General features: G+C 46.0%; 1 protein-coding gene across 2 annotated transcripts in view; it reads right to left on the bottom strand.

Moving 5' to 3' along the window:
• The window catches only part of hd (humpty dumpty), a 39,647-nt gene that overhangs the window by 14,476 nt on the left and 7,520 nt on the right, over positions 1-17,651 (bottom strand). For both annotated transcript variants that reach the window (XM_037425393.2, XM_075895580.1), the window contains exons 6-7: positions 13,404-13,577; positions 1,683-2,052 (exon numbers count right to left, since the gene is read on the bottom strand). In XM_037425393.2, the coding sequence (XP_037281290.1) occupies positions 1,683-2,052; positions 13,404-13,577 (544 nt within the window). The remainder of the gene's footprint in view (positions 1-1,682; positions 2,053-13,403; positions 13,578-17,651) is intronic.

Here is a 17,651-nt window from a genome sequence, read left to right as displayed (position 1 = left end):
CCGATGTCAGCACACGAACTTGCTTCGCCCCCTTCTTCTCGACGGTTGTGGTGCCAGGCATGTCGAAGTAAAGAGGCGTCTGATCGGCATTCCCGATTTGCCCAAGCAGGTAGTCGTTGTTGCGCCGCAAGTTTAAGACGAACCTCTGAAAACTGTGAAGCTTTTCATCGTACTCCTCCGCAAAACTTTTCGCATATGCATGTTCCCCTTCGGAGGGAAAAGCCTTTTCTCTTCGTAAAGTTAGTTAGCCAGCACCTGCTCGCTTCAAACTGGCTCCGCATTAGACCTTTTTCTAAGACTAATTGCATAGCCCGCACTTGGAGCAGTTCTGCCGTCACGGGCTGCTGTGCTGCTCGCTGCTAAAGCACATACTCGCCGAGCAGCTCTTTAATTTGCGGAAACCGACCCTGCTGTGGTCCACTGAAGCCTTTGCGTAAAGCTTTGCTGTCGAAAATCTTCTGCTTTTGTTTCCGCCGGTCCCGCACGCACGTTTCGGGAACTCCGAACGACCGCGATGCGGCCCGATTTCCGTCCGTTTCTGCACACGCGATGACTTTTCTTGTAAAAGCGGCATCGTGGTGCACTCGAGTTTTTGGAGTCGGCCATTCCACGCCGTCGATGCTAATGCACTACTAGATGACGAACTCCTCAGCACACGTACGAAGTGCCGCACATGAGAAACATAGGCAGAAATGGACGATGCGCCATGCCGACGCACGTAGGGGGCGGCCATTTTAGATTTGCCGATGGCAATAGATTGGCCGTAATTTTTTTGTTCGTACTCTATTCTAACGCGCATGCGATTTATGAACTCGCTTAACCGGAAAAAAGGTGCGCGTTAGATTCAAGTAATTACGGTACATCAGCAGAGCCATGGTGGACCCTAACATGGAACACTTTCCAATTGAAAAACTTTAAGCCGCATGTCTCTTTACCATGCAGCTCATGCATTAGTAGTTCTATTTAGTATTGCCTTTCTCTTGTTCTGAATAGCAATTTCATGCAGTTTCAAAGGGCCCCAGAATTGTAATCAGGTGGCAAAGTGGGCGAGTTGGAGTATGCTCATGGTGACCAGTGCAGACAATACACAGGACTAGATGCAGCGACTGTGTCGTCTGCATTCCTCTAGCCCTATGTACTGTTTGTGCTGGCCATCAAAAGTACTCCACTAAATATCTGCATCATTTTCCTGCAGATAGATACCTTTGGTCACACTGCCCACTAAGTCTCTGCAGGCGTATGAACTCAGCATCATATATACAGTAAAAGAAAGCTCTCAAATACGAATGTCTGGATATCTTTGCCAGTGAGAGAATTCTGCAGCATTCGAGGCACATTCCTGCTAAGTCTTAAAAAGACCAGAAGAGCATTGTCTTTTAGTGAATTTCAGAACACTTCCAATATCAGATATCCTGGTCCAGAGAAAGTCTATTGCATTGGCACATTGAAAGCGCCTCCCATATCTTTCACTGGTGGATTCACAGCGGCTGCTCCACCAAATCAACTTCACAAAGCAGCACTCTACTTCATGGAAATCAGCAGAGTCAACCTGAACTGTCAGAATGGGTTGCACGCAGAATAGGGCACGACTGTGTACCATGTAACCACGCTGTTCTAGCAGAGTTCAGCCTCTCCAAACCTACCATTACAATTCATCCTCACATGACAATGCTTTCACCAACCTTCGTCCCGGAGTGCCTGCCTGAGGCCCCGTGTTGTAGGCGTCATCAAGGCATGCAAGTCGGCCAGGCCGGCCACACCCGCAGCCCGAAACAACACTGTGAACGTGGGCGCGCAGACGTAGAAGTAGGGGCACTGGCGGGCGCGAAGCAGCTGGTACAGGGAGCGGAATCCCTGTGCCCAGTCCCCTTGCAAGGCGGTCCGCGCAGGGCTGGCGGGGTCAGCAAACAGGGAGGTCGCCTCCTTGGACTTCGACACGTTAGCCATCACCCCGTGTCGGGGAAACAGCCGCATCCAGGGCAGGTGCGGGTGCATCCACACAAGGCAGTTCTGGTGGAAGCGTGCCTGTGGACTGCTGTCTAGGCTCCCTCGCTGCACCAGAAACAATATATGGCAAAACTTTTGTTGGAGGAAGAATGAGGCTCAACAAATTCACACAATACAACCTCATGATGAAGGGCTTCAGTTTCTTTAGTACTGTATACTCTAAGGCAGGTAAACAATGTCATTCAAAACAAAACAAAACAACAAAAACAATTATCTTATCAAGAGAAGTGCATCCTACCATTCATTGATCCACCACAACAGATTCAAATGTGTTTAAAGGGACACTGAAGTAAACTATTAAGTCGACGATTGTTGAAATGGCATTCCAGAAACCTCGTGTTACTTTTGTGCTAAGGAAGGACATATTTTGAAATAAAATCACATTTGAGTGGTCCGCATCGGGTTAGTGCGCTTTAAATTACCTGCCTCAAAGAAGCGGACCGACCTGTCCATCTCACATCACTGTTGCCGTGCACAAAGTTGCCCGGCTTCACTGCGCTAGGAGCAACATACCGAAAGCAGTGAGAGCCACAGCAGCAAAAACGGCCATTGATAAATTTCCCTGCATTGGCTCAGAGATTGTAGACGCTTTTTTTTCAACTGCATGCCGCTAGATGGCACCACCCATCTCATGTAACCACGCGAAAATTTAATTTTCAAACCACTCACGCCATTTCCCATAGTAACGTCCGGTGGTTCTATTTTCCATGAATCAAACAGAAACGAATAAGCTGCATTTTATTGCCTCTCTTAATGTACCGAAAGTGCTTTATTCAATGCAGTTAGATCGATTACTAGTGATCAATTGTAGGCAGTCCGTCTGATGTCATCGGGATCATTTTGAACATGTCCTACTGCGGCGCTTGTGTTCTTGTGCACTTACCTCAATTTCTCGGTAAGTAGGGTACTGTAGTTGATAATATTGTCATTTTAGGTGCTGTCATACATTGAGCTTTCACTCTGACGTAAGTTGTTATTTGACTTTAATGTCTCTTTAATCTGCCAAACAACTACAGGAGCTGCATATGAACTGGGAACTTTGTTTTGAACTTGATGTATGATGTGTGTATACATAATATGTATACGAACGGAGATGTGTGTGTGCAGAGAGGTGTACATACATTATAATTCTAACTCTAATACTCAAAACTTTCGGTTAATTTAAGCAAATCTTGAATTTCTGGTTGATCCACTATGTTTTCAATGTACAGTAAAAGCTCATTAATTCGAACTCGAGGGAAACTATAAACTGGTTTGGATTAAGCAAAGTTCAAATTAGTAGGCGGGTACTAAAACGCACAAACAATGTGCCACAATGCACATGCAGAACGCAAAGCCACTTCTGGGCTCGTTATCACCAACTAGGCACTACTACACCTTTGTGGCAGGCGATTTTGTTGATTAAATGGAGCTTGTAACAGCAAACAAAATTCATTCCCCAGTCAACAATACACCACAGACAAACTCCAGCATTCATACAAGGGAGCAGTGGGCCTTAAAAGCCGAATTATACGACGCTATTTATGCTCCAAAATGCATTTATTACATGGTAGGGTTAATGCAATGAAATTTAAAAGTATTTGGAGTCTCTCCTGTGTGTTCTCTGAACCAGAACAAGGTTCATTCAACAACAACCATCCGTAATTTTTATTTGCTTGCATTCTTCTGTCGCGACCCCATGAGCATCAATTGTAGCTTGCCAAGTGCTCCAGTGGAGCATCCGAAATATTATCTCCTAAGAAATGCTGCCCTTTCGTTTTTTTGGCTCTTTAATGAATTCAGTTTGGTTTTGCAACACACTGTGATCCCTCTGGGCCAACTTGATTGATAGATATGTGGGGTTTAACATCTCAAAACCACCATATGATTATGAGATACGCCATAGTGGAGGGCTCCGGAAATTTTAACCACCCAGGGTTCTTTAACGTACACCCAAATCTAAGCACACAGGCCTACAACATTTCCGCCTCCATCGAAAATTCAGCCGCCGCAGCCGGGATACGAACCCACGACCTGCGGGTCAGCAGCCGAGTACCGAGCAGCCGAGACCCCCACGGCGGGGCACTCTCTGGGCCAACTTATGCGTGGAGCAACGAAAAGCGGAGGCACCGAGTTCTAATTAACCGTCATGAAGAGCAAGCTGTTCAAATTATTGGGAGTCTGCCCATATAGATACACAGGGCTCTGACTGGACTAGGGCGTCAGTTTGAAATACAGTAAAAGCTCGTTTATCCTGTGTATATTTAAATGAGGGGTAAACTGTGTATATTTAAATGAGGTCAAATGCTGATTAATTCGGAGGGAAGTAGCCACGCACCGGTTATCTCGGACAACTCCGGAGAGGGCTATCGGGACTCCAGAGTCTCGCGATCTTTGCGGCTTGGAGGCTCAAGCACCGCTTGCCGTAACCGACGGAAGAACCGGAGTTTTGGAGAAACCAAAACCGAGCGAACTGCAGCAGAATGTGAGGATGATGATAGTGAATGAGGGGGAAGTTGCTAGGTGGCGCTAGTCACTACCCGGCAAAAGCGCTCGGGCCACCGGCACATCTAGTGTCTACTAACAGCTGCTCGCTACGCCCATGCTATGCCTACTTGTGTACTACTTCGTGTCTTGGTTCTTTGTGTTGCGACTTCGCATGTTGCAGCTGTGTTTGTGCGCGTTGTCGCCGCCGTCGCGCTTCATGGCGACAGTCACACAAGCGGCCACAGCAGCCACCAAATGTTCTTGAAACAAAGGTTATGATATTGAAAGACATGATGAGCCGACGGGACGTCGCTGCACCGTGCAGGAGGCGGCCGAAGCCCTCACTGTCCTCGAGGAGTTCTGCGTTTGTTCTCGCGACAGTGAACGTGCGCACCACCAACTGATGCGATTAAATAAGATAGTTCTGTCAGAAATTCTGACGGCGAGGCAGGCAAAAATTACGCTTTAAGAAATAAAGGTTTGTCTGTACCGTGTGCGTTTTCCTTCTGCTTTCATGGTCCGTTCGATAATTCGGAATTCGTTTAACCCGGACATTTTCTCCGGTCCCGTGAGATCCGAGTTAACAAGCTTTTACTGTAACATCAAGGTCAAATTTACAGAGCTCAAATTATCGAGCTTTTACTGTGCTTCAACATCACTTGATTCAAACATTGCACATTTCGGTTTACTGCTTATCTATGCATGAAAATATACGATGCCTCTGTTGTTTATTTGAACAATCACATTTTTATGCAACTTACAGTCACAAATAAAACCAATTGTCAGCCTACAAAAGTCAAATTTTCCGAACCACAAGCACTGACAATCGCAAACGAAGTGGGAAATAACTACTGGAACGGTGTGGCCTTGGTCTTTAGCATGCCAAACACTTATTAAAGTCACTTTCTCTGCCGTACACTAGTGTCATGGCAGGAAGCGTTCTAGCAATGAAAAAGGGCTAGCAGCTTTCGCAGGACGCAGCACATTTCACCCCCTAATTACACAGATTGCATAATAACGGGAACTAGTATAATCGCTGGCACCTGAAAACTTACTGGCAATCTCTAAGAACTACCTATGATGTCACTGTGGCCCTGAGAAACAAACATCACAACGCTAGATACTGACTGATAATTTTGAGAACTTCTAATAACTTTTGCAAATTCATACGAAATCCTGAGGTCGCCTAAGGATTGAATTATTAATAGGCCACAGCAAACAAATATGTCACTTATGAGAAGCTAGTACTGCAGTGCACTCAATGTGCTATGTTTATGTTCACTGCCATTATTGCCTTATAGACACTCTCGCATAGTCACACTGTGTGCTTACAGACGTACCTCTCAAGGTAGCCTTCAACAAAGTATTGTATTTACTTGAATAATTTTCATACATTTTTTTTTTAGATTTTTGGAGCTCTGAAAAGGGGGTTCACAAATTACACGGATTTCACAAATGCATCCAGTATGCGTGCAGTGTAGTATGCGTGCAGTATATACATTTAAAAAAGTTGAAGCATGAACGGAGTGCACGTGTTTATTTTAACAGAATTAGCATGTACTTCAACCAGCCAGATCCGATCATGCGCTGTTTAGTCGGAATCGCTGGTCGAGAAGTCTAATTGAGACTCACCGTCGCGGCCGCTGTCACCACCCTCCCAAAGCGCGTCCTCGGTTCCATTGAGCGCATTCAAATGCTCCAATTTCTTGAAGCTCTTCCCAAAATTGCTGAGAGAAACCGGGTCCCACATCACAACGATACCGTAGGATCCAAGCTTTCGCACATAATTGAAGAGGTCTTCCACGCAGCACGAAACTTGTATTGGCAAGCACAGCCTCTGCTGCTTTCTTGCGTACCAATCGGGCTGCAGTGCTCGGCAGCGGCAGGTTTCTCTTTTTTCGAGAAATGTTATAACAGCAAGCTTGAATTTCGAAGCCCATTACTAGGAAACTGTAAGAACGCAGCGGATGGATGGCGAAATCTAAACTTCCGAAATCAACCAAGCGTGCGTTGCAGCGCGGACGCACAGAACGAGGGGAGCAGTAGGCGCGACAGGCCCTCGCACTTCTCAGATGCAGAAAATTGCCCATGCTGTGATGCAAGCCGGCACTCCCACGGTGAAAGAGATGGAGAGATAAGGGGAGGCTAACTGTGGAAGAGATGGAAAGATAGAGGGAGGCAAACGCTCGAGCAGTCAACAGGTTTGGGGAGAGAACAGTATTTTAGGGACCATATAGTCCGTGGGGAAGTCCTCGGAAGAAGGAACTTGGCACTCTCAGCCTGTTTTATGTATGACCGTGGTCGCCTACTCTGTACAACCTGTGCTCGGTGCATTCGTCCAAAGCTTCAGTAGACTTACTGCACGCGCCGGCGAGCTGGTTCGTGTAAGCGCAAGATACGAGAGTAAATATATTTTTTTAATAAAGGCAAAAAAATATTAGGGGTGTGCAAAACTTTTGAGGGTGCAAATCATGCGAGTAAATACAGTAATATGTGGAAGTTGTAAACAAATCTTGTGAAATCTTGCATGATGATTCAGACTCGTCCCCTAGTCCTAGCAAGCAAACGCATAACTTAACGGCATATGCCATATCGAGTCTCGTACAGCAATCTTCACAAATTGCACTGCATTTGTGTCAAACAGCTCAGCAAGGGAACGAAAGCCGGCTTCATTTCTGAAAAGAAGTCTTGCTGAACGCTGTCGTTGCAAGTGTCATGTACAGTGCTACTCATTGAGATGCTATGCCAGAAGATTTGATGCTGCAATGTCATGACACAGCTGCTCGAGGTGACAATGTCGTGTCGCTGTGAATCTAGCTGCCAAACGTGATGATGGCTCTGACGCAAGTGTTCCAAACAAAAATCACACCGATTGGCATCAAGTGAAGGCAGTGGAAAAGAAAGCATGCGCATTACTTAGCCCTAAATTGTTGCATTTCAATCTATGAGCACTCGGCAGTGCAATGCAACTGCATCAGATTGAAACATATCTGGCCATACCCCAGTTATCTCTTACACTATTCTTGCAGCATCAAGCAGTGAAAATGTCTGCTACAAACAAGCATGGAAGTCAAGAGCATAAGGCAAACTATGCGATTGAGCCTGCACTGCCACAATATAAACGGGAACAACAGGAATGACAGAACCCCCCATGCCAATTCATGTCATTGTAGCCTCTAGTACAGTTAGGCATCTATCACCACATAAGGCACAGCATTGGTTGCACGCCTTGAGAACTTCACAGTCGCAATTCATGAGGACGGCGTTTTGTCCGAAGCAGTTGCAGCATACGGCAACTTTGTTTTGACTCTGTGCAATGCCATACAAACAATTGTTGAAGACGAACTACTACTCCAATGTAGCACTGCAGACTGGCAACAATTCTGCTGGCCATATCGAACAATTTGTTGCCAACCAGCCCACTATCGAAAGAAGATACAGTCGAACTCCACTACAACGAAATTCACGGGGATCGCGGAAAATTTCGTTGTAGCGAGAATTTCTTTGTCGCAAAAAAAGCTGTAAATAAAGAAAACTGGATATGCACGACACTCTGGGAGCATTTCATTTCCCAAATTTGAAAAAAAAAATCGCTTATTTCTTACTGTTTGGACTTTTGAACGAGCAACGAAAGAATGCGCTGCTCACAGTCTGTGAGGGGCTAAATGGCGATATCGTCGTCATGGGCGCCAAGATAACTACGTAAAACGTCTAAGGAGTCCATGATCTGCAATGCGGTCACTGGCGTCGGGACCGTCGGAACACCATGCCCGGCTTCTTCGTCGTCGCATGAATCGGCGGCGGCGCGAGCACTCTTGAGGATCTCAGCATATCTGAGCTCCTCACAGACGATCACGTCCGCGTCAGCATTTACGTAGTCGCTCAATGCTACGTTCTATGAAACAATGCCGGCTTCCTTGAGACCTACCCATGCTGCAACCGTTGATGCGTCTTGCCCCGGTCCAAGGTCGTCGGCATCTTGTGCATAGTCACTTGTACTGCACATCACTCCTGGTCGAAACCCCGCTTGAGCGAAACAGTTCTTGAGAAATTCACACTGCGCCGACATTCATGCGACGGCCAACATTTGTACAGATGTACAAGTCCACTTCAGTGTCACGGCTATGCTCGTATTTAGCAGGATTCACTCTAAATGTCTTGACCGGTATGCATGCTTCACGCTGTTGATCTTGCCTTGATCCAAAGGCTGGATCAGCGAAGTGCAGTTGGGCGGGAAAAACTTCAGCTCAACGTGCGTCAGCTAGACGTTGCCGTTCAGGCGATGCGCTGAACAATTGCCCAGCAGCGAGCAAACACGGTGGTCTTGCCTTTTCATCTCATTGTCACAAGAAAAGCCAGTCAGTGAAAATGACCCGCATCATCCACAAATGGCTGTTCGCGACGTATTTCACTGGCGAGTTCTTGTGCCTTTAAAGCACCGCGGCTTGGCGCTCTTGCCGATGACGAGAAGGGGCCGCTTGTCGGACCCGTCCATATTTTCACAGAGTAACACGGTGACTCTCTTTGCTTTGCTTGCCTCAGTGGCACTGTTTTTCGTTGTCAAGTCGAGCGTCTTTGCTGCCAGCATTTCATAAAAAAGCCCGGTCATGTCCACATTGTATATGTTGGAGGCAGAGTACTTTTCTACGATGCTGGCAGCACTCGTCGCAATCCACGACGACGTACCGCCAGAGTCTGCCGAAGCGGACTCTCCGCACAGCAATTTTCCGATGATTTCGTGGCATTTTTTGAAGCGCTTCAGCCACCCTGCACTTGCCTTGAAGTTCTCGGTGATGCCTAAAATGCATAACGTCCCAAAACCACTATATGATTATGAGAGACGCCGTGGTGGAGGGCTCCGGAAATTTAGACCACCTGGGGTTCTTTAACGTGCACCCAAATCTGAGCACACGGGCCTACAACATTTCCGCCTCCATCGGAAATGCAGCCGCCGCAGCCGGGATTCGAACCCGCGCCCTGCGGGTCAGCAGCCGAGTACCTTAGCCACTAGACCACCGCGGCGGGGCTAAAATGCAGGTGTAGTTCAGCGCCTTCTGCTGAATCATATTGCCGCTGATTGGTATGTTCTTAGCCCTCGTTTCACAAAACCAGGCATACACTGCCTTTTCAAGCTTTTCGTGGGCTGGCTGGGTCGTCTTCTTGCGTTGAGCAGATGTGCCCGACGCTAGCACCTTTGAAATACTCGCATCGGACTTAAGTATCGTCGACAGCAAGCTTGGCGAGATCCCGTACTCTTCCGCGATAAGTCCGTTTTTTCGTCCAGCTGCTGCCACAACAATTTCTGCGTTTTGCCCGAGCGAAAGAAACTTCTGTTTCTTGCTCTGCGGCGCTGCCATAGGACCTGGCAACCGTAGACAGAGATCGAGAAAAAGAAGCATTGGTCGTAACTGACGAAGCGAAGCGTGCAGGACCAGCGAGCTAACTGGGCGAGGACTAATGCGGCTGGATTCGCATGGTGCTCAGCCACTAAACATGCGTAAAAAAAAAGGCACACGCAAAGATAGCCAAGCCAGCAGTCAATACCGTATAAACCGGACTATAGGTCGAGTGGGAATATAGGTCGACCCCCCAAGTTCAGGTTACCGAAAAAGAAAAAAAAAGAAAACAACCCAAAACTGCCGAACCACAATTATTCGCGAATTGGCGCACCGCATCCCGATCGTCGGAACTCCCCTCTACCACCATCGCAACTGCTCCTATTCGTCCGACGAAGCACCAACGTCTTCTGAAGACGAGAGTTTGTCGCTGGCCGCCTCCCACAGTGCGTAGTCTTCAATGCCATCCAGCGAGTTGCTGATGCAACATTTCTTGAAAGAATTTTCCACCATGGAACCCGGCAAGGAGCGCCAGGCGGAAAGCACCCAGCCACAAACAGTCGCAAGCGGAGGCCTCTGTAGGCGGCCCGTCGGTGTTTTGGGGTTGTCGCCGGACATCCACTCTTGGTATTCCAGCCGCACTCTGTCCTTGAACGGCTTGTTTAGTACAACGTTGAGCGGCTGGAGGGTGGACGTCATACCACATGGTATCACTGCGAGGTCCATTTTCCCGTCCCCGAGTGCGCGTTTCACTGCGTCAAGTGGCCACGAAACACATCCAACACCAGCATGCTGCGAAGACGCAGCAGTGCACCTGGCCGACGGTTACACACCGCTCGTATCCATTCGAGCATCATGGCCTCGTCCATGTATCCCTTTTTGTTGACGCGAACGACAACACCGGGCGGGAACACTTCCTTTGGCATTGTCTTGCGATTGAAAATGACGAAAGGCGGAAGCTTTCTACCATCTGCCGTGCATGACAGCATGACGGTGAAACGCGAGTACTCGTTGCCAGTGGACAGCAGCTTCACATCCTTGGCGCCGCGCTGCGTGATCGTGGTCGACGAGGGCATGTCAAACCACACGGGGGTCTCATCGGCGTTGCCAATCTGCCCCATCATGTAGTCGTTCTGCTCCCGAAGCCGGTTTACGAAGCATTGATAGTTTATGAGCTTGTCCTCGAACTCCTCCGGCAACTTTTGACAGATGGATGTGCGCCGCCGGAGAGAAAATCCTTTTTGTCGCATAAATCGACGAACCCAAGAGTTCAATGCATGAAACTCTTCTCTCGTGAGCCCAGCTTCCCGAGCGAGTTCCACGGCTTTCTTGCGAATGGTATCCACTGTCACTGGCAGCGAACGCGCACGAACTTCCCGCACAAGTCCGCTAGCTTATGCTTGGCTTTGCATTTTTCGACGGATTACACACGACTTAGGTACGTTTGCGATCGTTTTAGCTGTCAGAAAATGAGGAGAATGTTCTATGTAGAAACTGAATGCGAGACAGCTGATAGGAATTCTCTGTTAGAAACAACTCTGGAAAAAAAACAAAGTGGACAAGTGCACAGGAGAACCGCTGTCATGTGTACCTTTCTCGCGCCGTTTTTATGATGAAAAATGTTGCTACTATATAATTTACATTGTTAGAACTTATTAAAATTAGTTAGAGTGGTTCAGTCTGAGTCACATCGAGCGACTTGTGTCCCGAGAAACTTTCAGTGAACCGGGAGAATAAATAAGTGATTCGTTGTGGAGGGAGTCTTAATACATTGGGGCCTATGGGATGCGGGCAGGGAATCGAAAAACCTTTGTTGAAGCGGGATTTTCATTGTAGCGGAGTTTGAATGTATAACCAGAATGTGTGCACAAATCTTAATGAAGACGTGGAACTGGCTTTAGGAAACAAGCTGCGTGAATTCGAATGCTGCGTGACACTGTAAAAGCAGCTTGCATCATTGGGGAGCCTCTTATCCTACAATAACAAGTGCCATCTGGCTGGCTTACGTTGCCTCCTTTTAAAATCTTTGCTCACAATTTTCCCACCAAGAATTCTACGTTACACTGACAGCGTGCATGCTGAGACCACAATGTACTGGATGAAAGGCATTAAAGTAACAAAAGGCAAGTACAATAAACGAAGAAGCACTGGTATAAGAGACGAATGGGCATAAGAGGCGCCAGTGTCTTATACCCAGAGACAAGAACTGCTGCCTGGAGCATGCCTCTTAGAAAAGGGGTTAACTGTTTCATCGTTGGAAAAAAAAAAAAAAAAAACACTAATGGGGTAACGAATGTAGTCTGTCATGAGATGATCTAAACCGTGCTTTTGTGCAAAATAAGAACAGCAATCATGGGTCCATTTGAAAGAGTCAATAATTCGGCATTCTGTAATGCAAAAACTTCATTTGTTTCCCATGAAATACTAGTTAACAAGCTTTTACCGTAGTTCCATAATTGATTGATTTGTGGGGTTGAACGTCCCAAAACCACCATACGATTATGAGAGATGCCGTAGTGGAGGGCTCCGGAAATTTCGACCACCTGGGGTTCTTTAACGTGCACCCAAATCTGAGCACACGGGCCTACAACATTTCCGCCTAGATCGGGAATGCAGCCGCCACAGCCGGGATTCGATCCCGCGACCTGCGGGTAAGCAACTGAGTACCTTTGCCACTAGACCACCGCGGCGGGGCCGTAGTTCCATAAGGACGTCGTATTAGTGCGATCCATATGGGCTCGTTTCAACACACAAGCAACGCACATTCCTGCGAGCTCATTTGCGCACACAGTTTCAGCACTTTCTCACAGATTCCCTTCTCATTCAGCCCCACGGTAAGCAGCTGTAAACGATGTTTATCAGCTGACAATCATAAGGGAATGAAGATTGGAAAGCCATGACTGCACGGCAGGCACTCCATCTGCTTGCTGATAACTCAGCCCAAAGAAGAAAGTTATGGGGCCTAAAATATTTTCAGGCTGTCCCTCTCCCACAGTGATTAAGACAAGAATCTCCCATTTCTGAAACTGACAAATCTACGGGACAATTCCAAGGTTCACTTCAGTACCAGACACAGTTGTCGGTAGGCAGAGCACAAGTTCATCTTGCCATGCCTGCTCTTTATCATTTTCAGAAAGGTAAAAAACGAGCCACTCTGGACCACATGCAGCCAGCATGGCCGCATGTGACCTGTTTTGGAGTGGCTGGGAATCGAATCCATGCCCTCAGCAGCCTCGGTGAGCACAGAAACTTCCTTACAAACTGCAGAACTGGAACTATGCTGTAGAATATACTTTGATATAGACTACTTGAGAACATCTAGAATGTCACTGTAGACAAGAACGATTTAGTGATTGATATTGAGATACTCAGAGGGATGAAACTCCTCAGAGGGATGAAAATTCGTGAACACGAGGTGTCACTGGAGCAGACATTTTGACACCCCCATTCATGAATTTTACGTCTCTTCAGGCTTCAATGTCCCCCTGAACTCCTCAAGGGGCAAAACTACCGGATGCAACAGTACACTCCATCAAGGAGCTTCAGCCATGTTGATTGAAAGGTGGCAGTTGCTCTCCAGCAAGTAGCCCTTACCTCCGCCGCAGACTCCTCGCAGCCTGTCGAGTGAACGGCCCGCACAAAACCTGTGGTTCCACTGGCCTCTTCACACGTCTTGAGGCTCCCGCTCCAGGGGAAGTGGCTTGTCGAGCAGAAGCGAATGCGCGTCTTCAGGCTCCAGTCCAGGGGAAGACCTGGCAGTCTTGGTGGCTGCGCAGTCACGGAGACATCTTTATTTGTTTGCGTGGAGACAAATCTGCCAACAGGGGTAGACTATACAGGTGGACCTCAACGTTATGAAGTTCAACTATATCAAACTTCTCAACATAAAGAACTTCACGGCGAAAGATTGAGACAATAAATTTAAACTAGTGCTCGAGTCACGGAAAACATAGTACGTCAATTAGATTGGTGACCCTGCTTTATAAATTTTAAAGTGCAGCCCTCGATTTTGTGGCATGCAATAGTTGCAATTTCATCAAAGCCAGTAGAAGGCAAGTAGTGCAGTTTCTCGAATAATATAGCATTCGGGTAGCACTGACACCCAAAATTTCGGTGACAAGCCACCAGAGCTGCGCGAATAGAAAAATGTTCAGTGCGAAGCGAATAAGGTGTTGCGACAACACTTCACACATGAAGGGCAAAGCTGCTCTTTCCTCAGTCTCACCCCCTCTTTCAACTTCTGAGGAAGCCCAGCTGATGTGGTGGATAAGGGTCTGCTCCACCCAGAGTTCAGAGTTTCAAATCTGCCTCGTGGACGTCAATATATGTAAGAACATCTCAAATTTTAAATGCTAAAATCTATAGCGTCCAATTTTTTTAGACTTCCTGCCCTAATTTTCAGGCCCAAAGCTCAGCGGCAGTGGCACCAACGAGGTCTTTTTCAAACAACTAAGAAATCTGTTACTACGAAGGAATCTTGGAAACCTTGGAACCTTCCGTCAACACTGCAAACTGCCACCCTTACGCCCCAGTGCAAAGGTAGATAATCACTGGCCATCAAGCCGGCACGGTTCCTACGTCCCAGACCAGAAGATATAAAAGACTGCTGTACCGACGAAGGATCAGCACACGCTCAGCGGCAGTGGCACCAACAAGGTCCTTCTCAAGCAACTAAGAAATCTGTTAATACGCAGGTTGGTTTTCTTTACCTTCTTAGTTTGCTTTTATATATATACACATATATATACGTTGTGGGCCAATGCTGCTGAGTTATTCCAGTTACACCATTACCAGTTCATTTTGAGTGCACAGCCATAAGTGTGTTCCTGCGCTTGGGTCCGCACTGTTACCTTCGAGCATCAATGTGAGCGCAATGACTAATATTGCTTCCGATATATGCCTGGTATGTGATCAGTTGCTGCCAACAGAGTGTATCTGTTCAGAGTGTGATTATGGTTATCATTTGGGCGCTTGTTCTGGTACGAGTAAGTCAAACTACAAAGCAATGGCAGACACTGCCAAAAAAAGCTGGAAATGTCAGACATGCGTGATCTTAGCCGCTCGAGGCTCCCCAAAAGTAACGAGGCATGCACAAAACGAACAGTCGCTCTCTGAAAAGATGCTCATAGAAATCAAGAAAAAGCTGAATGAACTGCCCGAAATCAAGCAGAAGCTCGATGTCCTTTTCCGGGTCAAGGAAACCGTGGAAGGTATGGAAAAGTCTGTGCAGCATTTTTCAGATCAGAACGATAAAGTATTAGCAGAAATGAAGCTTCAGTCAACTGAGATTGTTGCTTTCAAAAAAAAGAGTTGAAGACATTGAGACCACGAACGCTGACCGGGAAGTCGTGGAATTGCGACAACAAACAAACAGCCTCGAACCATATAGTCGAAGGAATAATTTGGAAGTGCATGGACTTGTGCGGGTTGAAAATGAAAATCTGTTACTAATGATCAATGCAATTGCACAGGACTTAGAGCTGCCTCAGTTAACTAAACATGACGTGGAAGGCCTTCATAGACTGCCAACTAAACGTGGCAAAACCCCAGCAATACTGGTCCATTTTTCCTCGCGTGTAATAAAAGATCAGTGGATGGCAAAAAGACAGGGTATGCGGCAGTCTAAGTCAACGGTGTACTTTCTTGATAATTTGACGGCACAGAACAAAAAGCTTATGTGGATGATGAGGGCAAAGACTACAGAAAAGCAATATGACTGCCTGGCACAGCCATGGGAAGCTGTTTGTGCGCAAGCGCAGCGGTGAACCAGCAATACAGATTTCATGTGATGCCGACCTAGAAAAGATAATCTAGAGGATCGCCGCTGTTTTCTTGTCATTCTTATCTGTTTTACTTTTTTTTTCTTCATGGCAACACAAAACACGCAGCCTTACTACGATGCTTCATCTTTTAATTTAGCGGTGCGCAGTTCCCTGGTTTGTGAAACTGACAGGATATCGCTTTTTCACGTTAATTCGATATACTCGCTTTCACGGAAATTTGGTTCACAAGTGAAACTGATGTGCCGTTTTTTGGATACAAATCTGAGGGGGTATACAGAAAAAGTCTCAAAGGTGGTGGCATTGCATTGTACTTCAAAGAAAATCTTCAGTACGAGGTATTGTCAGACTTTTCTCTTCTCTGTACTCATGAATCTATTGCTGTGAAGTGTTCTGGAACTCTGGTTGCTTGTGCTTACCGCCCCATCAAGTGAAACTGTCGAATTTGTTCAGTTCATGCGTGACCTCCTTGAATATGCATGTACCCTCAATATGCCTGTTATCTTAGTTGGAGATTTTAATATTGATCTTTAAAAAAAACAGCTTGCCACGTTGTTTATTTCTTGAGGTCATTAATACATTTGACTGCTCTAATGTAATCCAGTCACCAATGAGAATAAATGTGGAGAGTGATACATTACTAGATCTTTGTGTCACAAATCATGAGTTGTCTAGTATTTTAGCAGGAGTGCTCACATTTGATTTAAGTGATCACCTACCTATATTTTGTTTCTTTCCCAGATTAATGAGCAAACGAAAAAAACCACCAACACAACAAATATTATACCGTAGTTATAACCAGGATAATCTCGCTACGTTTCGAGCTATGGTCGAAAGCATCTCGTGGAGCGACGTTTACAATGAAAAAAATCCTAGTATTGCGTGTGATATCTTCGTTGAGTTAATAAAAGACAAATATGATAGCGCATTTCCTTTATTGGTGAAAAAATCTAGCAAAAAGTCCTGAAAGCCGTGGGTAACAAGGGAGTTATACAAACTAATTCAGGCACGTGATAAACTATTTCACAAATTTATTGAAGTAAAAGACCCAGTTTTACTTAACGAATATAAAAAAATTAGAAACAAGTTAGGCTCTGACATTAAATAAGACCGGAAAGAATATTACAAGAATAAATTTGCTGCAGTCTCAAACTGTCCAAAAAAAAATCTGTAATCGTCTCCACGAATTAATGGGCAAGCTTACCTGTCATGTCCCTAGTGAACTAACACTCGATAATGTCGAATATAGTGGCGGTGCTTTGGCAGACAAATTTAATGAGCACTTCCTATCTTCTGGAGAATCGTCACACAATGAAGATAGAAAGCATGAAATTAATGGGTACATGGCTGCTCCAGTCGTCAGTATTTGTTTTTTAAAACCGTGCAGTGAGCATGAAGTGTTCACTTTCCTGAGTAATTTAGATAAAGGTACTGCGGCAGGAGCAGATGAAATCAAGGCTGAACCAATTATCGCTGTTGCCGATTTAATCAGTGCCCCACTACAGCACATATGTAATGATGCTTTAGGTCAGGGTGTTTTTCCAGACAGTATGAAAATCGCAAGAGTGGTTGTTTTGCACAAAGGTGAGCCTAATGACAACATCTCTAATTATAGACCTATATCTGTCCTACCTTTGTTTTCTAAACTGTTAGAATACTTGATAAAAGATAGACTATGTAAATTATTTTACAGTAAACAAGTCCTTGTGAAAGGGCAGTTTGGGTTTCGTCAAGGGAAGTCAACGGAGATGGCACTACTCAGCATAAAAGAAAAAATGCTTTCTAATATAGATGAAAAGCGATTCACTGATCTTTTTTTTTTTATTACTGTACAAGTATGTACTCCATTTACTCTGTACAAAAACAATGTTATGCATGCATTATTAGTGTGTTATTTTGTATTTCTTTTTATATTGTATGCTCTGAGTGGTGCTTTCGGATACTTGGATCCCGTCAGGCAGAGGACATCTGCCTTTTGCCCTTGTATCTGAGACATACATTTTTCTGAAATAAAGACAACAACAATAACAACAACATTACTGGAGCCCCCCCCCCTCTGCCA

This window comes from Rhipicephalus microplus, chromosome 5 (assembly GCF_043290135.1).
Source record: "Rhipicephalus microplus isolate Deutch F79 chromosome 5, USDA_Rmic, whole genome shotgun sequence".
Taxonomy (NCBI): Eukaryota; Metazoa; Arthropoda; class Arachnida; order Ixodida; family Ixodidae; genus Rhipicephalus; species Rhipicephalus microplus.
Note: the sequence above shows the minus strand (reverse complement) of the source record. Positions and strands in the feature narration are given on the sequence as shown.